At 38.9% G+C, this 25,595-nt stretch overlaps 1 protein-coding gene across 5 annotated transcripts; it reads right to left on the reverse strand.

Annotated features, from left to right (window-relative positions):
* Nucleotides 1-24,609, reverse strand: BCLAF1 (BCL2 associated transcription factor 1). 5 transcript variants are annotated; one of them, XM_084284814.1, is made up of 13 exons: nucleotides 24,492-24,609; nucleotides 18,321-18,394; nucleotides 16,159-16,282; nucleotides 14,364-15,269; nucleotides 12,270-12,938; nucleotides 11,988-12,157; nucleotides 9,353-9,458; nucleotides 8,352-8,436; nucleotides 7,474-7,649; nucleotides 6,146-6,326; nucleotides 2,408-2,554; nucleotides 508-717; nucleotides 1-363 (listed from the first exon to the last, which is right to left on the reverse strand). In XM_084284814.1, exons 3-13 carry the CDS (start codon nucleotides 16,260-16,262, stop codon nucleotides 358-360), a joined length of 2,760 nt encoding a protein of 919 aa, XP_084140940.1. In that variant the 5' UTR covers nucleotides 16,263-16,282; nucleotides 18,321-18,394; nucleotides 24,492-24,609; the 3' UTR covers nucleotides 1-357. The 5 variants fall into 5 exon arrangements, 4 of the variants coding, with proteins under 4 accessions (XP_084140940.1, XP_084140942.1, XP_084140939.1 ...); XM_084284816.1 differs by lacking the exon at nucleotides 24,492-24,609 and adding an exon at nucleotides 24,204-24,329 and having other exon boundaries at nucleotides 12,270-12,416; XM_084284813.1 differs by lacking the exon at nucleotides 24,492-24,609 and adding an exon at nucleotides 24,204-24,329.
* Between the last annotated feature and the right edge of the window lie 986 nt (nucleotides 24,610-25,595).

Genomic DNA, 25,595 nt, shown 5'->3' on the forward strand with positions numbered 1-25,595 from the left:
CAGAGCTGCAAGTTTACTTCAGAATAAAACACAGACATAGGGGAGAATCAAAACTTTTAGAGTTGTACTTGACCATATATTTGGACAAAGCAGAATTACACTGCATATAACAAACAGTAAAATTTCTTAAAAGTTGTTACAAATATTTTACTTTCTACCTGTACGATCATTAACATAGTTTACTATATCAAGATTTTTTTTTCTAAAGGCTTAAAACAAAAAACAATCCCTCTAAACTACTTTCCAACAGTAAAATTTAAGTAAAATGCTTACATTCATTTGACAACAAAAAAAAAAAACATATTAAAAATGTTGTGGGGGTGGTGCAAAAGCTGCTCTTTCAGCTTTCTTCCAGGGTTATTCCTGTAGAAAGAAAGAAAATATTCTTTTCGTAAACTGTTCATATCCAAACTAAAAATCTTTTAAAGTGATTTCCCCCTGGCCCCCACCATTACTTGAGTTACTGCAAGAGAAGTTGTCTGATCTGCAATTTACTGAACTGTTTACCTTTTCCTCTTTGCGTCTGTCCTTTTCTTCATTGTTTTCCATTGTTTCTTCTTCATCTTCCACAATCCCATCCCCTTGGTATTTGTCATGTGTCCACTTTGGACTGCTACCTGACTTTTTGAAGTTAAAACGCCCTCTGCCACGCTGGAAGGTACCACGGCCCCTTCCTCTTTTGGCCCAATAATCCACACCATCATCTCTGTCATCATGCTACAATAATACCAAACGATAAGGTTAGAACACCTCTTTAAATGGTGGCACTCTAAACCAAATTCAGACTATAGATAGGAAAAACAAGAGAACTTCAACAGTTCAAATAATCTATAGATTACATTATGAAGCATGTCCTCACAATTTAAAATGCTAAAACTTAAAACACCTTGATAAAAAATTTTAAGAGCCTTTATTAGCTGTGCGTCTCCCTATCATGGGTAACAAATTGGCTCTGTCACATTTTTCAGTCATGAGAAATATGTACTCACTAGTTTTTAGCCCACCTCCCCCAAAGAAACTGTCATTTTAATGGAAGAACCTCTAAGAATGTGTTTATGAAATACTTTTTTTTTTTTTTTTTTTTTTTTTTTTTTTTTACTTTAAGGTAGAGAGTTCTTTATACTTATCAATAAAGGTAATTGAAAGCAGTTTTCAGGAACCTTGCTTTGCCTGTGCAAAATAAGGCAAATAAGTTTTAAACTACTTTAAGCTTATTAACCAGAGAAGCTTGATTGTTAATATTAAGATTTCAGTTTGCTGTCTTGCTACCAAATACAGCCTTACACAGTTTAGCCAAGTCTGCTGATGACTGTTCCATGCACTAGATGAACCCTAGATAATTATTTAATACAAAATGTTTAAAGCAAGGGACACCTACTTCGATTTATTTTCTTTTACACTTCAGATTTGGAAAAAAGTCTAAATTATTAAATGTATCACACCCAAATAAAGCAGCTTAATAACCATTATACATTATTATTAGAATAATTACAGGGTAGCTTTCTTTAATAAAGATTTCTGGAGACGAGAAAAGAAATAATGGCTACAGTTGGTCAATTTGCTCTAGCTATCATAGAACTTTAGTGAATAGATCACCACATTTCTAGTTTTATAGGTCAGAAGAGTTTCCATATGTGGGGGAAGACAGGGAGAGAACTCTGTATGAATGAACACAAATTGCAGTTGTGTTACTTACTGCACCTGTTACCATATTACATACACCTGTTAACATATTTGTGAAAAACTTAACGCTACAGGAGAAGGTCTCAACCTCACTAAACATTTTTTGATGATGAAACAATATTCTTACGAGTTTGCATTGTTAGGGAAGCCAGCTGAAACACAGGCTATGCATTCAGTTTATTAAGCTACTTACTGAGCAGTTACATCAGCAATCCGCCCCTCATAACCCAGATTGGAAAAAGACAGAACTAATGTTGCTTTCTTACGACTATCACACTACCCAGATAAGACCAGAAAGGTTGCTAATAACAAAGTTGGCCCACTTCCATCCACAGCTTTTCCTCATCTTTCACTTGTGCAGATTTGCAGACAAACGTAAAACAAAGCTCGAGTGCCATACATAGAGAAATCCAGGAAGATACAGCACACGTCTTTTTGCTTTAAAATTTGTTTTTAATAACCTGAGTATGCGTTCTTCCCTACCTCACTGATGAATGCGTTTTGGAGATAAATTATTATTGCCAGCCTGCTGCAGAAAAGACAAACTAAGCAGAACCAGGCACTGCAACAATTCTGGTATTTTCTAGATTATGTAAACTACAGTCACTTTTTGTACATGCATGCGACTTCTATACTTGCAGCTGTCAGTCTCCTTAACATCAGATACAAAATGCACTTGGAAAAAACAAAAGCATGCATAAGATATTGAGTTCTCTACACCCACCAAGAAATATTTCTTGCTTTTTGGGGTATATTCAGGATCCCATTCCTCTTCCTTCGGCCTCTTTTGAAAAGTAGTATTTGAGTTGCTGGGACCAGTATTTGTTCCAGCAAAGACTCCTCTGGCTCTTCCTCTGCCCCTAATTCGAAACTGATTAACCAAAATGTTATTTAAGCCATTTACATAAAACCACAAAGAAAAGCTCAAGTTGTCTGTTACTGAAAATGCTTGTTCTGTTCTTAATTACAAGTGTAGAACCATTTTAAAATTTACACGTTACCTTATGTAATATATTCAAGCATTCACTTTTATATAATGATTCTCTTAAACTTAAGAGTTGGAACACATTTGAGCTCTTGGTTTAAATTCACCTACAACAATCAAAAAGAAATGTCCTTTGCCTGCTGGTAAAGCAACCTGTTGTAACAAAAGGTCACAAGAAATTTCTGAAGCTGTTTGCAGACAAAGAAACAAACAAATTAGACTGAAGGAGAGGGAGAACTGTCAAGGGAAAGCAAAATCATTCATTGAATCAGCCACATCTGTTATTAGGAAATTATTTTAGAGTACATACAAATAATGCAATTTTCAAACAAGTGTCTACTTTGTGTTACTCATTCTCAATTGAGATTCACTGTTGTACTTACGCCAAGATAAATTTCAGATGAGGAAACTCCTTACTCAGAGCATCAACACTGTATACAGTGCAGAGTAACAACGTCTGAAGTGAAAATAAGTATCTCAAGTGTTCTTTTTATTTTTATTATAATCAACAGACTTTTGAAGTGTTAGGATTAAGAAGTCACGTCAATAAACAAAATATTTAACTCAATATGATGAGTAGTAATATATCCAGTTACCTTAGCCTGCTTGTCTTTAGCTTGCAGAAAATAAAGAGGAATTTATCCAGATTTCCCCCATTTAAGAGGAAAAGAAATGTTAGGCTGGGATATATTGCTTAAAACCTGCAGTTACTACAGAACATGCTTTTCATAAACAGCCTAGTATAAAAACACAGAACTGTGCTGGCTTTTTTTTTTTTTTTTTTTTTTTTTTTTGAGTTAATTGTACAAAAACATGACTGGAAATTGATTACAATTATTCAAACGAAGAACGTTTCATAAACACAGACAAAAAGATATAATTAACTAACTTGAAAAAGAAAGTAGCTCTATGCACACCTACTTTCACTAAGCTCCAATACCTTTAATGCAAAATTTATGCTGGACAGCTTTAAAACTACTTTGGAATCAGACTAGTAAACAGTCTAGTAAAAGGCTCACATAACCTACAAATATACCAGAGAAACAAGGTTGTTTGGAGAATCATTTAGAGAGCGGCATGACTATCAGCTAATGAAAGCTGCGTAAGAAAGGGATAGCTATGTTTAATTTCATAAAGCTTTCAAAGCTGTTGGAAATCACACCATAACGACTAATATCAGTGTGGAAAAAAGGATGAGGAGACAAAACAATGTCACAGCTACTAGTAAGATCAGCATTTCCCAGTATTAGTTCTTAGGACTGAATTCTTCAGAATAGGTACTTCAAGAAGAGTATCTAGCACTTTCCTTGACACTGTATTAACACTTTTTCCAGGTTATCTTTCCAGCAAAGAAATACAGGAGGTGAAATCCACTAAGGCGTTGCCTTTACAGGCCTATTTATTGCAAAGCTCACCACAAAATGGTGAGCATACATTCTCTATAGGAAGAGACTTCCTTTTAATCAGGGCTGTTATGCACAGTTGGATACTACTGATAGTTGGGTTGAATACTACTGATAATGTTGTGAAAAGATTCTTCTTTCTGTGAAAAGATTCATCTTTCTTCCTATATTCCTATTTCAAAACTACCCATAGCATTTATGTTTTTATACCATGTACAACAATCCTAGAATTAAACGTTTTAGTCTGTCAGTAAGCATTAGTGAAAAATCAACACTTATTTACTACCAAACTGACAGCTTAGCTTACATTAAGATTTCCCCTACCCAGCCACCCCAAGGTGTCAAGGCTTCCTGTTCTGGGGAAGATTCGCAACTAAAACATTTTGTTTAATCCAAAAGCAAAGCAGTGTTTACTTGAATTCAGTCATTGTTAGCCTGAATTACAAAGACATTTTACACTAGCCAGCCCATAATCTTTCAATGCCACCCAGGCTGCAGCCCTAAGCAGAAGGTTTAAGTCACACGTTGTCCTACCTATTTAGATTCTCCTGATCAGACATTGTTTGGTCAGTAAGCCTATGAGTGACCACACAGTCCTTAGGGAACATCGCTCAGTTATTTCATAGTCAGAACTGGCAGGTGACAGCAGTTGAACTAGTAGATTGCTAATGAATTGCCAATTCACATCTGCCTAAGTTTCATGTGAATTACCATCTTTCGCAATATGTACAATCTGGTTTTATAAAGCAGCAAGGCTGCCACTAATTATGAGACTTTTTTCCAACTGATTCTCTTTGAGAGGGTTGAGTTCTACTTTTGTTTAACGCTGTGCTGTTACCTTATGCACCCAGAAATTGTGCTGATATTGTCATATTTGACATCTTTATCATCCACGTGTTTATACACTTACATAGCTGTTCCTTAGTATAATTGTATATAAGAATAACAAGAAAGGAGGAAAAAGATGCATTTTTAGTGTTAAAAATTTGGAACTTTGAAATTTTCTTTTTTTAAGCAGCTACAAGCTCTTCAGATGGAAGATTTAATCTCAAGTGTTGCACATACCACGTGCATTTCAGACACTCTCTTCTACAAAGTTCAGAACTTCTTTTATACTACTACAAACAATACTCAAGTTTCATTTATACCAAATGATGCCTTTTCACTTTTTTTTTTTTTTATTTCTAACTACAGGCTACACAAAGGAATTACTATAAAGAGAATGAAATTACTCCTAACCATTAAGTCTGACTTTCTTTCCACCTACAAATAGACTTTTTTTTCATTAAGGCACTTTTTTTTTTTTAATAGATGTCCGTTATTTTCAAGGCCTTTTCCATTGTTTCTTAATCTTTCTAATGCTGTTACATTTCCCAGTGAAATACCAGTAAGCTACACTAATATGCAATTTTAACCTTTAATAATTTTAAGATGACCATGGAGATCAACATGGCACTTCCCAAAACACATTCCAGAGCTAAATTAATATGCTTTCATGCTCACTGTGGCTAGTCCATGCTAGAGAAACAGTGAAAACTAACAGTATACCACCTCCTCTCCTCACTAGTTTTCAATGTTAGTGTCTATTTTTCATTATGTGCCATTCTCTAACAAGTTGCAGACATCACACACAAAGGATGGCAAAGCCAAATTGAAAACTACTGGGGCGGGGGGGGGGGGGGGGGGGAATAAGCACAAACTGCAGGGCATAAGAGGTAACAGATCACAAGATTTCATCTTTATAGAAAGGTCAATTTTAATATTCTGTTAGGAAACAGCATAATTACAAGATAGCAAGGAATAAACAAGGAACTCTTTTTCCCACCCTTACACTAGGCCCTCTAATAGTATGCTAGTGTATATTTGTACACCAATTCAAACCTCTGTTGGACAACACTGGAAAAATGAAAGGCTTGGTACAATCACAAAAGAATTCAAGAACCTACTTCAAGAACCAATGCTACAAAAAACGTCTACCCTAACATTAAGTACTGCAACAATTCGTTTAATCTGTTATACTACAGTTGTTAGCGTCTTCATCATTTGGGGGAAGAACAGGAAAAGAGCAACTTACAAAGGTGCCTCTTGGCCTGTTGACTCCTGCAAAACCAGAGTACTCTTTCTGTTCGTGGTGAGTTTTGAACTCTTCGTCTCTTTCTTTCTTGCTATCCTTTTCTTCTCGAGAACTGGATGAGGAAGAAGATGGGGAGGAAGATGGGGAGGATCGAGCACGGTCTTGCTCTCTTTTTTGCTTACTGAAAAATAAGAAGACACGCTATGTGCTATTTTAAAAGTACTAGACAGTCTGCAACATGCTATACTAAAATGGCTTTATTTATATTTTTACAAAAAACTATCCCCCTTCCTTTTATTATAAAAGTCACATATACGTTATGTATTTCAGCTGTTAAGGTGAAGCATAGTTTCACTTTCCAGCCTCCTCTTACACATTTAAATGCACTAAATGTATATTATTGCTAATGAGTTGGAAAGCAGCAGTCTGCAAACTGCAAGGAGTTTTTCCACGTTTTGATGCCATGAAGAGTTTCTGTTACTTTTAAGATCTGCCTTTCCTCTGAGGCAGAAAAACAGAAACCAAAGGGCAGAAAACCCTCAAGGCAATGCCTTTATAATACATTTACATAGTTCAGTTTGCACACTGTTTAGAACATATGGCTGCCCTATGTAGGTGCCTGTATGGTTAGCCAGTGGAAGGTAACGTGGATACCAAAGTCAGAAAGTATATGGCAAACAGGAAAGCATAAGTAAAAATTCATTGTATATCCAGTACAAAGCAGGAAAATAAATCCCAAAGCCAGACTTTCAGTAATCCCACAGTAATTCTAATTTGACCCAACTTACAAGATTTTTAATAATACTATTCAAAGGAAGGTTATACCTGAAGTAACTCTTACCACTGCTATACAGTATCCACTGAAATATGCTAACATTTTGTTTTCTTACAAACAGCCCACTGGCCTTAGAAAAAAATAAAGATTCCCCTTCTCACCCATGTTAAACCTAAATATCAGTAGTATTCTCATACTCTGGGTGTTATGAGTTGAAAAAGTGCGGAATCAAGCATAACGAACCAAAGTTCTTACACAAATTGTTTATAGAAATGTACTGCATTGAAGTCCAACCTCCTGATGTAGCCTGGATAATAGGACAGATTAATTTGTCATTTTTTTTTTCAGTGTTAGCTTGCTATTCCAAAGTTTTTGTCCTCATCCACCATAAGCCGTGTAAAAGACAGATAATACATATTTGCTGTAAAACAAATAATTGTAATTGTTTAAATTTAAACGTTCCAGTATACATGGAAAATTGAAAGCAATTAAGCTTACAATTTTAAAAGGCTAATTGGAAGATAAAACCTACGTAGAGATTTAAAATATTTACCTGTCATCTTTATAAGATTTGTAATCCTTGTAATCTTTTGAAGTTTTCTCCTGCTTTCTTGACCCACTGGATTCCCTGGAACCCTTTGAGTCTCCTCGCTCTTTACTTCGTTCTTTTCTACGGCGGTCAATGTCATGCCGAAGATCAGCAGAATCACACCGTAATTTTTTATCCCCCTGTAAGCAAAAACATATTTCTGAACAAAATTTTAAGATAAAACACCCAGAAGAGAATCTGAAAAAGCAAATTGTGCCTCCACTTTTAAAAAGGCAAGACAGAATTTACAACAAACTCTTCAGCACGCAAATTGACTTTAAATGATGCCCTTTGCATGCTAGATCTATACAGAGAACAGCTAAGAACTTACATTTTAAACAAGCGTTCCCATCAAGCCAACAGAATGTCTATTTTTTGATGCAGACCAACAATAACATATTTTTTGGTGGGTTATTTAAGCATACTTATTTTTCTGGTTAATTGTTTTTAGCAGAGCACAAGCACCTTATCAATTCAGCCATACTACTCACTGAGCACCTCAGTACTTTTTTTTTTTCCTCCTCATATTCTTTGTCCTTGGGCAGTGTAGCACCACAAAATTTGCCAAAAAGTATCAAAAAGAAGAAAGGAAGGGTGGGAGAAAATTTGACCTTCTAAGTCACATTATCAATATGCTAGCATCATGCTACATAGACTGTCTTCTTGTTAAGATGTTTTACTTAAAGAAAAAATAATAGTCTGAAACACAAATACACTACATACTGCAAATTCTTTTATAAGATTACTGTACACAAACTCACATGAAGGGGAAGTTCAGATTCAAAGTGAAAAACATCGCATTAAGTTTAGAAATACAGATACAACATTTACTCAGAACCTACTTTTTGACTTTCTTCTTTAAAGGCTCTCTCTTCACCTGCTAAACGGGTATGCTTCCTCAGGGCACTTGGAGAGATGTCAATCCTCCTAAATGAAAAATAAAAGCAGTGTCTAGCCATACAGGTATGTAATTGTTTATGGCCTCACACAGTTCAACAGAAATCTGAACAACAAGGCACTCTTGAAGAACAAACTTTCTGCATATAGAAGACCCACGATCAGAACAGGGAAGAAAATTAAAAATTAAAAACCTTGGTTCTGTGACGTACACAAGAGATAAATACATTAAATAGTTTGATTTTTCACATTTCAAGCAGAGCTTTCAAGATATGAAAAGTATTTAATGAGTTATTTCAAAAAGATCAGTGTATATATAGCCAATTCAAAATCCAGTCCCCCCCAAAATCATTAAAACTGATAGCTTGTTGTATAGTTAAAATTACTCATCAGTTAAAGATCTTATGCAGTTCAATAAGGAATATGGAGATAATATATCCTCACATGCAACACAAATACAGTACACTGCATCATGTAAGTAAAGCACGTGATCAGAAACTACATCTGCATGCCTACCTTCTTACCTTTCAGGCTCTCAGATTTCTCAAAAAACTGCTGTAAATTAACAGACACATAAACTAAAGTAGTATGAGATGGAACATTCACACTGAAGAATAAAGATGCATGTACTGGGCTTCTTTTCATCTTCAAGACATATGCCCCTCAATATTTGAGCACTGCATGTGAGAAAAGTAGATATATCCTACATGAGATAGAGGTAGAGAAGACATCTGCTACAAAGCCGCAGATGAAGCCAGAGTTGGCTCAGATGAGTTTCCTTTTACATATTTTTTTTTCCCATTTGTTTTTGTTGGGTTGGTTTTTGTATTTACATGAGAATTGACAAATTATTCCATACAGATTAAAAAACATTTTGACCTCTTAAAAGAAATATAAGCAGATATTATTATTATTATTATTTGAAATACATGCAATTAACATATACCTATGTATTTCTGGGCTCTTTTGCCGAGTGCAGTGCTCTTCGGTAGCTTTTTGATATGCAGTGAACCTCTCATTTAGGGTCATTCCAGCTGACTTGAAGTATTGCTCTGTTGGTTACAATAGAAAAACACTGTTTCGTTAGTTTAATTCAACTGACAGGTATTTTACTCCTGACAGAAAGGCAAGTAGCGGGCAAAAACATAGTATTTTCAGTAAATGTATCAGAAGGACAAGCAAGTGTGGGGTCTTCCCTATTCTTACACATTCTGTAATCCTAACAAACTAACAGTGCACAACATCATTGCAAGTCTACTTAGAACTACACCACGACTATATTACATGTAATTTAAGCATCATTTACTAATTTGACTTGCTCATTGTCAGTGACATTTTATTCTAATGAAATAAAGGAACAATTTCTTAAGTGATTTTCTACTTTGCCCATCAGACAAAATGAGGTTACTTTGAGTTACGAATACTTGCAAGAAGTGCATTTCACAATTCATCTCAACTTTAACTTAAAATAAGAGCTAATTCAGTGAACACACTTAAATAAGTAACGTATGCTTCAGTAACTACATGAATGACCTAACAAGTCATTTCTTAAAGTAATATAATTTCTTTCTTTGAAGTTGTGATGATAAGCAATCCAAGACAATTAACACATCTATATGTAAATAAATTCATTTAAGCATCTGGCATCTTGGCAAACCTGACAACTTCTCTGACAAGTTTTCTCTTGCTTTCAGAGACAGTTAAATTAGCAACAGCAAAACTCAAGTTTTTAAACCAGCTCAACAAATGTGTTTAAATGTAATATAGAAATACATAAAGTCATGAGCTATGAAATGTTACATATGAAGCAAGCTATCTGCTTAACAGGTCAACATACATCTGTATCAACTTACCGCCCGGCATCCAGTATTTGTCTCATAACCAACCATTAAAACTTGAAACGGCCACTACAAGGGTAGTGCCTCAATCATAATTCCATCAAACACAGGAATTTGAGCTAGCAACTCTGTTTTTATGCCATTTTTGCCAGGAAGACAGAAGGTTCAACTTTGCCTGTTTGGCATCTGTATCTTTCAACAGCTATTTTACTTTTGTAACATGGATTTTGCCATTTCAAAACACATTCCAGGACCTAGTTACAATGAAAAAGAAAACATCACTGGGCATTTTCAGCTCTACATTAATAAAGAGCTGTTCAGACTGGTCGCATCACACCAATAATGAACATTAACTTCATTTTGTCAAAAGAGTTACTTAAATCTGATCATAGACCACAGCACATCTGAAATGCATAGAGAGGTTCTCCTTTCAAAAAACAGCCATAACTTTACACATACTAAAAACTTGAACAGATACTGTTAAGCTGTCATATTTAACAGTTGATTGTTTAATTTAACACATCAAAGTTTACAGAAAAACAGCTTTTTTGTGATCAACATGTGAGAGTTTCGGTAATAAATCACCTACAGCCTGCACATGTGCCATATGAGCCAATATTTACAGAAGCTCTCATTGGATCTATCCTTCAGTCTCTTTACTAATCACGAAAAGCAGATAAATTTATAACAAAAGTGGTTATACGCTGAGCAGGTGTCCCAATAACATTTTCAATCTAATATATTAACATAATCTATTATTGCTATTACTTTTTTTTCTTTGTAAGTAATTCAAAATGCAGGAAGTCATTTGGTCTTAGTCACTTGAAGTTATTTTGAAAACAAAGACTTTTGAGGGAATCTTAGCACATACCTCTAGCACCCAAATCTTTGCAGTTTTATACACTAAAGTATCTTTAAAACAATGCTTATAGAGATACACTGAAACTTTGGATTTTAAGAAGTTATCTACTATTCAATAAGAAGACTTTGACAGTATGTGACCTAAATAAAATGCATCCACTTTGTCAGATTTTTTCCGCAAGGAAAAAATTTACGTCCGCAAGAAGAAAAAAAATTGCGTTTACGTCTTCTTATAGTAAGCAACAGCCAATACTGCTAAATTAGAAAACTATTAGTATATAATTTATTTAGTGGAGATTTAGCCAATGCCAACTTCCTACCATGATGAATTTCCAGGAGAAATTTTTGTCTCTAGCATTACAATGTCGTCAAATAAGAATAAAATGAAGTACCAGTGTATTTTAATGTCATTTAGAGTACGATTTCTTACACAATTTCTATGTTGTGACTATAAAAGTACTTTCTAGTGAACACCTGGAGATGAGCTCTGAGGTGCTCCAAAAGGAGATGCCATTGTACTTACAGTGCAAAAGACACCCATGAACCCACACTGTACCCCTTAATATAAAATTATACGTTAAAGATATTCAAATAAAACTGATGAAAAAAAGACTAATGTAGTATGCTTAAGCTTCACTGCAAAAAAAAATAAACTTTGTGATACTTTAAAACTTATCAAGAAATATAGTATGACTGCTATTATGCTCTACATCGCTTGCTTTTTGGTACTTGCTTCTGTTGCTACTTATTCTACATGTACCTCAAAAAAAAAAGTCTAAATCAATATTAAGAGGGCTGAAATCTTCCCATATTAGAGACAGCAAACAGTCTTAAATGCAGTTGTCAGATGTGTATATTCAGTATGGTAAACTGAACACATACCTTTGACATGATGAACCAAGGACACTATGTGCTGAATAAATGACTCTGACGTGCTTTTGCTGGCCTGTGGCAACTTAATGTGGTCAAAGATGGATCGGAACTCTTGCTCCTTCTTGACGGAATGGACAAGTGTGCTAGCAAGCAGCCTGTCTTTAGTCAAGGAAGCGGGTCTAAAATGCATCAACAACAAAAAAGACACACAAAAAGAAACCACTAGTTTAAATAAAGATGAGCGACACTGCAAGCAGGTGGAGAACCACTTTGTCAAGCAGAATAATTTACCTATTGGAATCATCAAGAGGTACTGGTGCCATTTTGAGTTTAACTTCAGGACGATGGGAGTCACTGGCTATCATTTTGATCCTAAGTGGGCTCTCCTCTCTGAAGGTGGATTTTTCTCTCGCATCCAGATTCTTGTGTAGAGGGGGACTGTAATCAAAGAGTTCTTTGAGCTTTTCAGACTTTACCTGCTCAGGTGACTGAGTTTCTTTCTTCATCGTTCTCTCAGAACTCTTGTCTTCTTCCTTGTGCTTATCTTTTGTTGCACTAGGCCTTTCCACTACATAGCCAGTCTCTTTAGGCTTATAACTTTTCTCGTCTCTAAATCCATCGCTCTCTCTATTGCCCTTCATTGTTATTTTAGATTTGTATTTGGTTCCTTCCTCCTCAGCATTCCGATGAGATGCAGTAGGAAAATTTTTACCCTGATCTGCCAGGACAGACTTTCTGAACTGTCTGTAATCCTCTGTCTCCTCTGTGTCCTCCCCTTCAGAGTCATTAAACTTTTCTTTCCCAGTCTCTTTATCAACGAAATAATCTAAAGTTTCCTGATCCTCCCATTCCCTTTCTCCCTCTGTCCTCCCTTTTTCTGATCCTCTCTCCTTCTGGGCCTCCTTCTCCCTGGTATTACCCCTATCAAGCAGGTATACTCTAGACTCTTCATCTGTGTACCTGTGGATAGCAAAGAAGAGACTGGTAACTCTGGATTGCATTCATTCCAGTTCACTTGCATTCCTCTTTTGTGTCCATCCCACACCACCAACTAGAAAATACATTCCTCCAAGCCATTCAACTTTAGCAAGTAACTTTCTGCACACCATTAATACCATACCAACTGCCATTTATGTAATACTGCAAGCATCTGAAGAAAATAATGCTTTTCCATAGAACATGTAGAAATTGTCCATTTGAGTTTATAAAAAGTTAGAGGTTGGTTGGTTTGTTTATCCTGGATCAGTACGCGGATTCACACACTCTTACACCAGCCATTTTTTTTCCATCAAGTTCACATAAACTTTGATAACTCAAATCTGAATTATTCTGACACAGACTTAGCTCTTCCATCGCTACGCTCTGTATAAGCAGGGATCCTTCAGAAGGCAGCTCTCCTATACGCCGGAGAGCTGTATGTCCTAACCACATTTATAAATTAACGATTTTAGACACTGCCTTGTCTATACTCTACCTTCATAAAGGTCCTAAACCATTCACCAGCTGCAATACATCTAACCTAGAGCAAGTCAGACATTTGTTCTTCTATCGGGATATTTTTAAATAATAAATCACTAACTGGACAAGTTCATTTAAAACATATAATCAAATCTATGTAGCATAGTCTTTATCATAGTTTATCTTTTTTTAAATTTTGTCTATAATTCATTTTGTAAGAAATCCACTGAAGTATGTAGCACATTAGAAAGGCACAGTCTAGCAACAGTAAGATTTTTACAACTTTTTTTTTTCCCCCAATTACTGCTGTATCAAATACATTAAACATCGAGCGTGAGAATTTTGTGCTATTTGGAAAAATGTACATTCCACTTTAAAAACACTCTCCCTTTTAGCGACAGGATTATATTCCAAGAACATCAAGACCTACCCTCTTTCTTAAGTAATGCAAGTCAAGGCATCAAAGTTGTCATACTTCACCACACAATTAGCAACAAATGCTGCTTATGTTAACCAAGAAATCATTGTGCATCTGGGTTTTCAAACTTCCAGAAGATTTGCATTTCAAATTACATGAAGCATTAAAATGTTAAAGTACTTGAACAGGAGTCACTGTCAAACAGGCATGTCTGATCCACTAATCCATTTGAGATTTTTCTTAACAGTGAATGGGATACAGGAAAATTAACTGTGAAGGAACAACACAAAACAATCTTCCTCAAGGATATAGGTCCCTATCTCCACTAGTCTCTTGCCAATAACTTGAAAAGTCTTTACGGAGGAAACTCAATTCAACTAGACTAAAATTAGTAAAAATATTCAAGAGAATCCCAGCCCCAGTTTTCAAGGAGCAGTGACAATCTTGTCAAAACTCTGTTATAGAGAGCATTTTAAGATGCAATGCTAATTGTATAGTTTAATTCTTACCTTTTCAGAAACTTTCCACCTTTTGCAGTTTCCTGATCTCCAGTCTCAGGATAAAATGAACGTGCTCGAGGCTCCTCACGGGGAGCACTCTGTGATGGGATTGTCTTTGCAGGGCTTCTCCTCGAAGGGATGTGATGCAATGGGCTATTCTGAGAAGGGCTATAACGGCTAGAACCATTTCCAAGAGAACCAGAGCCAGACCTCTCAGGACTATGCTGAATGGAATGGGAATGTTGAGGTGTGTCCTTTGCTGAGTGGACTGTGCTAAGCAAAGGGGCTTCAGAGCAAGATGAACTCTGACTAGGTGGGGTGGCAATAGAAGGACTATGGGGTGACCTTGGACTGTTATCATATGCTGAAAGGCCAGGCCAAATGTCGCCAGAAGCTGCTGATGATTTGTTAAAATCGTCAAGAGACTCTGATGGGTCATGTTCAAATGTATCTTTCTGTTCATCTTGTGATTTATTTTTCAAAGGGCTATCTTGCAAAGGAGCCCCTTCAGTTTTCTTTGCCTGCTTTTCCAGAGACCCACGTCTTTTGGAAGAGACAGGTGATTTGCTGTATGGGGATGAAGAACGAGATGAAGAGGACCTTGGGGACCTGGAAGATCTGTAAGATCGACGAGATCTGCTCCGGGACCTCTGTGAAGACACAGACCTTCGCTTTGGACTTCTGGAACGTGAACGGCCACGCCTAGGACTTCGGGAGTGTCTTCGGTTCCAGACAGGCCTATAACCTCCACGATGGTATCTACCACCTCCTCCTTGATAATACCCTCTACCTCTTCCTCTGTAACCATAGGGGCGTCTCATTCCTCTATTATTCCTGTAATCTCTGCGATAATCTCTAGAATACATACGATCCCTGCTGCGAGATCGCGAATACGTCCTTGAACGAGACCTAGAACTAAAATTAAAAAGCAAACGTTAACATTTGACCATCGGAGAAAGAAAAAAAAAAAAGTGTCTCAAGACTAAATGCTCATCTCTCAAATGCAGTCAGAATTGTAAAGAAGGCAGACTAACAGTCAAAGTAAATTCTTCAATATATCTTCATTACTTATTCCTGTCTCATAAAGGATCTTAATAAACATTGGATCTCTAAGGACTGTGCAACTTAAGACTTCAGCATCACAAGACTAAGACATTACCAGCCTCAATGGTTTGCCCCTGCTATTTCATTAGAGATTATCACCACTCTGGAGCATGGCATTCAGTTCCTCAGCCACCACCACCGTTCACAGCCTGGACCATGAAGTTTCATCACCTCCAGTTTAATTTATTATGCCAGCAGACAGCAGCAGCTGGTGAGACCATAAACATTAAATTCAGCCACTCCTTTTATTAGAGATTGTAACATCTACTAGTAAGAAAGTGGAGGAAAAGGCTGGAGGCAACTGAGAAGACATAGCACAGAAAAGCTTATCTGCAGAAGCCTCAAGTTACTCCAGATCTGAAAAGCTACGTGACAAAGACAGAATAAGCCCCAGGGAAAAAAAAATGGACAAAGAAAACATCATGCGAAGGGGGAGGGGAGACTGAAACCAACCAGCCACAATACAAGAAGAAACACTGTCATTCTGCTATCATCCTGAGATAAAGGAAAAGGGCAAAACAGGCAAAGAGTAAACAATTACAATTAGTTACATTCACAGCAAAATCTACCTACTGCCTAAAATGAAGTAAAATACTAGGCTCACTGTTGCCACAGATTCATGCAAGAGTAAGATAATTATGATACAAACCCCAATATACTAAATGCAACTTTTCATGCGGTAAGTAAGGCATCAATTTACCTGTATCTCTTTTTTCTAGAGTGTGATCTGGATCTTGACCTAGAGCTGGACTGCGATCTGGATTTTGATCTCGAAGAATGTGATCTAGAGTTAGATCGACCCATTTTTCCCAGTAGATACACTCCTTCCCAAATGGAAAAGCAGTGAGGGGAGGGGAAAAAGAGGGAGGAAACTATTTAGAGATCATGTAAATAATAAGTGAATATGATTTTTATGCCCTAAAATTACAATATTAGAAAGAGGTATAGCATTTCTTAAACAAAACAACTTTGGAGACAGTATGAGTACATTTATTAATCTTAATAAATCTTATTAATCTAAACTTAAATCTCAATGTATGACATTTTAAAGAACATAACACTTAATTTAACACAGCTACAGTGCAAGCAGTTTGTTTGAGAAGGTAACAGCTGAAGGCTTCCCGGGTTCAACTGCAAACTGATCCTAAGGAAGGAGAAACATAGGCAACAGGAAAAAAAAAAAAAAAACATTTCTACAAATTAAGACAGAAAATTCAAGTCTGGACTATTACATATTTGTGACCTAAATCTGAATTAAACCTAATCTAAAACTAAATTTAAACCTTCTATTCGTTTTATATAGTTTACAGTTATCACAATAAACACTGCCCAGATCTGCCAAGTTTTTGTTTTCTTGTTGTTTCATTTTGTTCCACAAAATGAATATACCACAGTTAATCTGTCTGATCCGATATTCCACCATTCAATATATCCACCCCACACCTTGTTGTTTTTTTAAACTACTTGTAAAATCCATAGCCAACTAAAATTTTAACAGTAACTCGATAAAGAATACAGCTCACAGCAGAATTTAACAATCTTCAGCTCAACACAAGCTACGGAAACAGATTAAAAGCATTGAGTCCTAAATGGAAATAATCTCACAATATAATAATAATCTTTTTTTTTTTTATGTACAGTCATAAGAAACATTTAGAATCTATTACCACTAACCATAAAAACACACCTTTTCTTTTGCAGAGCAATCACTGTAAAAAAAAATGATTTCATTTAACTAATAATAACTTTGCCTCGTTAACATTTTCTTTTGAGACTGCCCAGCTTTAAAAATAGTGAGTGACATGAGAAAACCTCAGTATAAACTGTTGACAAGTAACTATTCACATTTTCAGGCCTTAATATGCTCAGTATTTATAATTATTAATGTTTAATAACCCTTAAAGCAAACTTATGTATTGCAAACAAGAATAAAAGCCCCAAATTACTGTATTGAAATACAAGCTCAACACAACAAGCATGCTTTGTCACACAGAAATTTACATAAGCTTTCTTGTTACATAGATTTATCAATTATGTAAAGACAAATAAACAGCATTGCAGCTTAAAGTTGACAAAATTACAGAGATTTTACTCCCACATAAGCAAACCAAAAGAAAAAAAAAATACTGAGCAACCTTTCCCTTATCACTGGTCACTCTTGCCCCATATAACTTTCCCCCATCAGAGTACTGAAGAGTTTGTGTGGCCCCAAAGAGATTAATCTCATCTGAAACTAGCCCAGGGGAAAAAATATAATAAATATATATAATTTTAATTAGAAACCTAGTTTAGGCTAAGAAGGATTTATTTTTTTTTCAACTCGGAGAAGAATTATGTTGTCAGCTGTCTATAAATTGTTCCTTCCGTTAAAAAAAGCAAACTCACATAACCTATACTCAGAAGGTTGGTTCTAATTCTTTGGGTTCAATTAAACTCACAGAAAATGGACTATTATCTCTCATGATTAAATGCTTCACAGGCAGCAAATTTAGAGTTTTTAAACTCTTGAAGACATGAAATATACTGATTTTCCTAGAGTGATAGAAAAAAATGCTTTGCTATTAAAAGAAATTTTCAGGCCAAACATTACATGTGCTATAAGTTTAACACAACCCAGTCTCCATCTTAAAAGAAAAGGAATGTTTGATTTTCCCAGCATTTAACAATAACACTTGCATTCTTATGTAAGACAAGTGTGTATACACTGTACAATAGTTGACCTTTACAAGAGTTGCATGAATTTCAGAGATTTACATAGTTCAGTTTATCACAAGCATAAATTTTAAGAAAACAAAATCAATTCTCATTTTAAATGCTTGAGTTTAATCAGAACATTTAAAAATAGAATTAAATTAATCTTACCTCAAACCGTTGGTCAGTGCCAATGAAGCGATTATTTCAGAATTCTCTGTTTGTGCTTTCAGCAATACTGATCCCTACAGAACGGAAAAAGAGACCGTCAGAGACACACGCTTTTACTAAAAGGTCAGTAACTCCTTTTGCTGAAGTGCTTCAAACATTGAACTGTTTATCATGAAAAGGTAACACTTCAGAAGTGGCACATTTACTCCTGGACTGGATGAAGCTGCAGGTTACAGACTGGAGCAGCTCAAGAGTTAGCCACTGCCAAGGGGCAAGCCCTACTTCCCTTCCATTTGTGATCACTCCTCCTCCTGGCTGGCTTCCAGTCCTGCATAACCTTCGCAACAGCCCTCACACCCGGTGGGTCCTTCAGCGAGAAGGCTTCTGGCACCCAGAGACCATTTCATACGGCTAGGTCAACTAGCTGGCTTCACGAAGGCCCAAACAGGTGCCACAGCTGGGTTATGGGGGAAGAGGACAGCACACAGCCAGCTGGACGGGGCAAAGAGAACAGTGACAAACTCATACACAACCTGTGAATTCTGACATACCGCCTTGGACTTAACTGGGGTGATTTTTATTTCCCCAAAAAGGATAATCGGGCTGGGAACTTAGCACAACAATAAAAGCTTTATTTTTAGGTTTCTCTGCAGCAGTAATACAAGCATTACTCTGTTATAGCTTATTTAAAATACATATGTGACTTTAAATAACCAACATTTCTTTCTTCAGCATTTTTTTTCCAGGAACACAAAGCATAACTGTAATAATGAAAACAGTCTCAAAAGTACAAACTTTTCACTGGTCTCAACCTAAGTTACCTCAAAGCCTTCAGACACACACACAAATATGCATACATACGTGCATACACATTTGTAATCTGACTTGACATTAAGAAAACTTTCAAATTCCACCAAAGTGGCTCCGAATTTTGCCCCAGTTCAGTACAGATGGATCTCCCAGAAATTCTGCATCTCAATTTATTCATTAAAGCCAAAGCCATAAGACGTTCACTGCTCCTCTATCATGCTTGTTCACATGTTTTTAATGTTTCCCTCACCTAAAAGAAATATAGCACTTGTTTTTATAAATCCTACTATCAAAATTCCACTTACCATTCACTAGTAGGGACCAAGATATTTCCAATTTCTACAAAACACATGCTTTAAAAAGATTAAGTTTTTACTTCTCATCATCAGCAAGCATGAGTCTCTGAAGGAGTACAGTAGTATCGGACCATTTCAGATCTTGTCTAGACAAAAGGCGAGACGGTATTAGCTAGCAAAGGTTAATTAAGGCATTCAGAAGTCTCATACAGAAAAAGTAATACAAACTTCAGCTAAATGGTTGAAGTTCAGTCCTAGATTTTAAAATCAATATTTAACACACTTCAATGCCATCTCTACTTCCAACTTTTTAATAAAAACAATCGCTTAGTGTTAACTGAAATTCAGAATCCTGTTTTAGACGAGCTTTTATGTCCTCAGGATACAGAACAAGACCATGACTTCAGCTTTAAAACCTCCAGGCAGTAGGCAGAATCTTAAATTACTGTAGCTCAAACCCTGGCAACCATTCTGCACAAGTTTTAGGAATTTTTCCAGCAGGTGGAAAAGGCGATGAGTAGCTGCTTTCCTTTTTTTTTGTTCTTCCCCCCCAAACAGACACTGTCTATACCATGTCCGACCATGACAGCTACTATCCTTCTTAACTTTAGGGTAAAAAAATATACATAAAATATTAAATTAAAAAATAAAATAAATAATGAATAGAAAATTTCAACTATTTTCAGCTTTGTTTCCATTTAATTGTAGCAAGTAAAAGCTTCACATGCAAAATCTCTTTTTTAAAGAACTCATACTTAATAAAAATTAAAAGACTGTTTAACTGTTTTTTGAATAAAGGTTTGCCTACGTAAATGTTCTTACAATATGAAAGAAAGGAGAAATTGATTAACCTCTATTAAAGCTCACAGTGATACATACAGAACTACCTAGGAAAACCGTTCCTTTATAACAGTAAACTTGTACATGTTTCACTCTTCTGCAGAAAGTAGGTATTGGTCCTAAAGTGTCACAGCTACAAAGCACTGCTTCGTGGTATCATACAAATCACCTGCAGCCTGTTCCTGTGGACACTCCTGTGCCCCCGTCACAGTCTGAAGTTGTAACATCATGGCAGGTAATAACAGAAGAGAGGTGCTGAGCATGGTGCTTCTAAGCAATAACACTGAAATCCCTAAAGCAAAAGAGTAGCTGCTCCCTGTTCGCTGCATGAAGCTCATCTCTGCACCAGTCTCTGAAGAGACCCAGAGGCTGCAGAGGTGCATGTGAAGGATGTGATGCAAGATGTCATCATCAACACCAAGTATTTTAAGAAGGAACCAAGACTGCTAGAAACACAGTCTACACCTGGAACACCAATGCTGTTCTGGCCATGCAAAATTCTTTTTCCCTTGCTTTCTACCCTACAAGTGGAGAAAGAGGTGCTAGGCTCTCAAGCGTTTCACCCCAATTCTAGAGAAACCCGGGTATTACGAAGGAAGCTGCTGCAGCTCCACAATACTTTAAATCGGAATAAGCTGGCACCACTAGCATAAAGGAACGGTCCCACCTTTCCTACCATTACATTACATCATGTTCCTGATGGTCTTCTCCTTTAGGCCAGCACAAGGATTAGTGCAGCCACGTTGGGAATTGGCTCACAAAACATGGAACACCAGGACTGCTTTCAACACAAGTGACTTTTCTGATATGGCTCATGACACAGCCCCACAACCACTTGGCACAAAAAGCCCCAAAAACTTGGGCCAACACAGGGGACGTTACAACAGCCAGCAGCCAGGACTGCTTCCTTTGGTAGCAGCACAATCCCCAGACATCCCTGAAACTAGCTTGGGAAAAACCACCAGCAGCAACAAACCTGGATCTTTAGCTTTTTAAATAAAAATAAAAATAAAATAATTAAAAAAAAAAAAACTTGACACAGCAACCTATGCTTTTTTATTATTATTATTATTATTAAATTAATATTGGGTTGCATCCAGGACCACAAAGAGAGTCAAGAGAAGTTTCTTACCATAACAGCGTGTGTTTGGGTGTCTTGTACCAGCCTGAGCCAGTGAGCATGACCACCAAGCAAAACAAGACACAAAACAGGAGCAGGCTTATCCTACTGCAAGCCAAACAATAAAGAGGAAATAGCATTTGCTGTGTTCAAAAGAAAAATAAAGGACAGAAAAGCTAACATGAACGTTATTTCCAGTTCCTTCTGAACATTACTTTTAAGAGCCTCCCCTTATGCCACTGATGCTTTCAGAGTACGGAGACCACAGATAAAACCTATCAGCTAAACACACCAATTTGGCTGCTCTACACCACGTGGAAGTCTTGGACGACATTTTAGGACAGCTACCCCAACTTACACTAGCAAACCGCTATATTTTAGCTATATTTTACTTATACTTATTTAGTAGCCTGTATTACTCTTGCTTAAGCATTACTTGAAACCTGTCAGTAGGACTTAAGTCAAAAATCTTGTTAAAGTAATTCACAAGCTGTTACCAAAATGCGTTTTCATTCAGAGATTCAAGCTTCCAAAGAAATAAGGATTATACAACTGGGACAAAACAAGGGGGGGAATAACAACCTTCAAGAAATCGCAAAGAATCTGTTACAGTTGCTGCTAAATTAGAGGGAAGTCAGTCTCACTGAGACAGTAGCGTATGGCATCTATTCAGTGCTTGCCTACCTGCCACATAATAACCACGCTTTCTTATCCACTCTCTGCATCCCTGACTTTTTTCGTACATAAAAAACGTACGCAAACTACCAGCAGCACCTCACAAGTAAGAACAGAACACATTTCAGCAGTGACTATAAGATAATCATTGCCCAGAATGCTACAAGTACTAAACTACCATAATTAATTGAACTAAACTATCTTAGGTAGTACAAGTTAGAGCTAAGGAACACTTTTCCCCCTCTTACTTTCTTCCTGTGTAAGATCATCTTCATAATACACAGTTGCAAAGCCTAAGGAGACCTGCACAGGAATTACAGCATGGAAACTGAACTGAAACAGTAAAACATATAAGGATGTTTGTACATTCTATGTACAAAAATACACAATTTCCCTAACTTAATTTCTTTATAGAAAATATATTTGTAAATTAAGTTAAAAGCCAGCATCCAAATAATAGCAAAATCAGCTCTGTAAAGCCATCATATGATCGACAGCTGTTCTTTGATGTAAAACAATAGGCAACTATTAGCATGATTCTCCTCTAGCAACACAGAAATCAAAATGCCTATTTCTAAGAATTTTGTTGATACACAAGAAGGAGTTGTGTGCTTTTGGTTATCCAAAGCAACAGGATACCTAACCTTGTTTTGTTTTATGTTGTTATTTGTTTAACAGTGTTTTGATATGCCCTTAGAGAGTGGTTTCTATGATCTCTTTACAGGAGCCTGCGAACACGCTGTGAACACAAAAAGGCCGTCTTCCCTTCCTTACTTGTTCCAAGGCTGATACTGACAGAGGTACCTGGTGAGCTGGATCAGTGAATTGATCCAGGACAAAACTGTTCTGGAGAGAAAGACAAGGCTGGCTTTTGAGCCACATCAGCTTCCAGACCCAGCTTACAGCAAGGCTGTGGGAGGGCCACTGCCAGCACAACGGCAAAGCAGCAGTGCACCTTTTCACAACACCTCTCTGGAAAAACTCTCACAGGTCAGACCAAACACCGTTGTAACCCGAAGACTTGCATTCTTCAGTAGTTTCCTTCACCTACCTCTCGTAAACAAGCCCCAAATGCTCCGTGGCATTCCTCAGGCCCATACTCCACAATCGCTCCTTCGCAACCAGCCTGAGTCTAATCCATCCAAACACCCGCACCCTAGCTACAAACAACAGCTCCCTGCTGACCCTTTCTAAATTCCTAAAACCACTCCAAGTTTCCTGCATCCCCAATGGCAACAGGAGCTTTTCCCCCGTACGTGTCCCCGAAAAAGACACCCTCAGCTACAGCCTTCAGCTGTGGCACTGCTGTTAGAGCCAGGCCCACAAAAGCCTTGCTCAAGCTGCGGAGTCGGTCGGTGCTCAGGAGAGGCCGTCACCACCGAAGTGCTGCTACATGTAAGGCACCAAACCTCTTCCTGCCATTCAGCTCTCTCTGCCTGTCATTCAGCGCCAGAAGGGATGAGTAGGAGGAAGCAATGCCACAAGAACGCCTGCTTGAAGCGCACCTCTAAGCCAGGGGCTTTGCCCCTTCTCATTTAGCCCCCTTTTGTCTAGGGCAATGTGAAGAGGCAGAAAGGAGGAAGGGAAAGCCAGCAGCTCGGCAGCGTTTTCCCGGAGCCCCGCGCTCGCCATCGGTCCCTGCCCAGGCCGAGAGCAGCGGTTCCGGGGTCCGGTTTGATACCCTGACAATAAACCAACCCTGACTCAACCCGAACTCCTTTGTTTGGCATGCCCCTGGCTCCTCCGGCAGTAAAACCTAACAGGGCCAAACTTTGATCCTGGAGACACGCAGGCGGCGAGATGCAGCGCCTTAACAGAGGATCGCTCCCACCACAGGCTGAGGAGGAAAAAAAAAAAAAAAAAAAAAAAAAGAAAATACCCTTTTTTTTTTTTTTTTTTTTTTTTGGTCAGAAAACCGAAGATTTGCGAGAGGCAGGCAGCAAACAAAGGGCAGGGCGCTGCGCAGGCTGCCGAGCACGCCCCGGGACGGCGCAGGCCCCTCTGCCAAGGGGCTCCCCCCCCCCCCCAAAACCCCGGCCCCCCCCCACACCCCCCTCACAGCGCTCCCGCCTCACGGGGACGGGAAGGGGGCGATGTGGCCGCCCCCTGCCCTGCCCTCATCCCCCCAGCCCCCAGCTCTACCTTGGGGGGCTCCCGGGGGGGCTCCGGCACGGGACGAGGCCGCCGGGGCCCGGCGGGGGCCGCCTCAGGGCGCTGAGGGCCGGGCCCGGCCCCTCCTCACGGAGCGCTGAGGGGAGGGGGGGGGAGGGGGGGGGCGGGAAATGGCTGCGGCGCGCGGAGGTCACGCGGCGGGGGGGGGGAGGGCGGGGCGCGTGCACGGCAATGGCGGGGGGGGGGGGGGCACTCGGGAGCCCCTCAGCGCGGCCTCCTCCCGGTCCCGGTGCCGGTGGTCCCGGTGCCGGTGCTCACCCGCCGGCCGCGCGGCGTCACGGCAGCCCGCCGGCCATCTCCCGTCGGGGCGGAGGAGGAGGAGGAGGAGGAGGAGGCGGCGCGGGGCCCTGACGGGAGCGAGGCACCATCGGCAGCGGGGGGGGGGGGCCGCGGCCGCGCCTCGCGTCACATCCGCTCAAGGGCTGAGGGAGGAGGGCAGCGGGACGCCCGCCCCGCCCGCCGCCATCTTGGTTGTGGGTAGCCGGCCGCAAGGAAGATGGCGGGCGGCGGGGCGGAGCGGCGGGGGTGCGGCCCCGGGACAGCGCCTCAGGGCGCAGTGCCGCCGGGGGAGGGGGGAGCGGCACGCTGCCCCTGTGTTCTTAAAAAAACAGCGTTTTTGAGGCAAGACAGTACACAGAATCACAAAATCACTAAGGTTGAGACCATCACCCTGCCACCACTGTCACCCGCTAGACCGTGTCCCCAAGCACCACGTCCAGACTTTCCTCGAACACCCCCAAAAACTCCACCACATACATAAATATGAGCATAAAGCGATGGGTATGCACAGTTTTTGCAGAGTTTTTAAATTCAGGGGACAATTACAGGCAGACAAAACCAACCGATGGAGGAAAAGGGAATGGAAGATGCAAAGCAGACATAACGCAGTAATGGTGGTTTGCTCTCCTCCATGTAGAGAAAATAAAGCACTGCTTACTTACACCTAACCTATATGTCTGTTTTATCAATACAGTATATCGTTTATTTTGGCTGCTAAGTACTTCATACATAGCTTTCTACGGAGGCAGCAACCGATGAATGGCCTGTGCCAGAACAAAAACACTGTGGATGTTTTCGTTATGACCAGCTGCAATTAATTGATGAGCCGCCTGGTCTACATACAAGTTCCCTTCCTCCTTTTCCACTTTTTCCTCTACAAGGTAACTAACCTGTAACTCAAGTGCAGCCCATGTGCGACAGCTTTTGCTATACACAATGATGAGACTGTTAATGTGGGCGTGCTTGACAATGAAATTGCGGGCTGCAGTCAGCTTGCTGGGGCTGGTGAGGCTTCCAGAATTCTTGTGGCTGCACACAGACGCTTCTGAATGGCCCTGAAGGCTTGTGTGACACGTGTGTCGT

This window comes from Netta rufina (genome assembly GCF_964035555.1).
Source record: "Netta rufina genome assembly, chromosome: 3".
Classification (NCBI taxonomy): Eukaryota; Metazoa; Chordata; class Aves; order Anseriformes; family Anatidae; genus Netta; species Netta rufina.

What these genes read in the sequence shown, in the direction of transcription:
- BCLAF1 (XM_084284814.1), bottom strand. Translation starts at nt 16,262, where the DNA reads ATGGGTCGATCTAACTCTAGATCACATTCTTCGAGATCAAAATCCAGA. An exon ending in TCTAGAAAAAAGAGATACAG is followed by an intron (nt 15,270 to 16,158) that starts GTAAATTGATGC and finishes TTTTAATTTTAG; the next exon opens with TTCTAGGTCTCGTTCAAGGA. An exon ending in TTAAAGAAGAAAGTCAAAAA is followed by an intron (nt 7,650 to 8,351) that starts GTAGGTTCTGAG and finishes TTTTGCTTACAG; the next exon opens with GGGGATAAAAAATTACGGTG.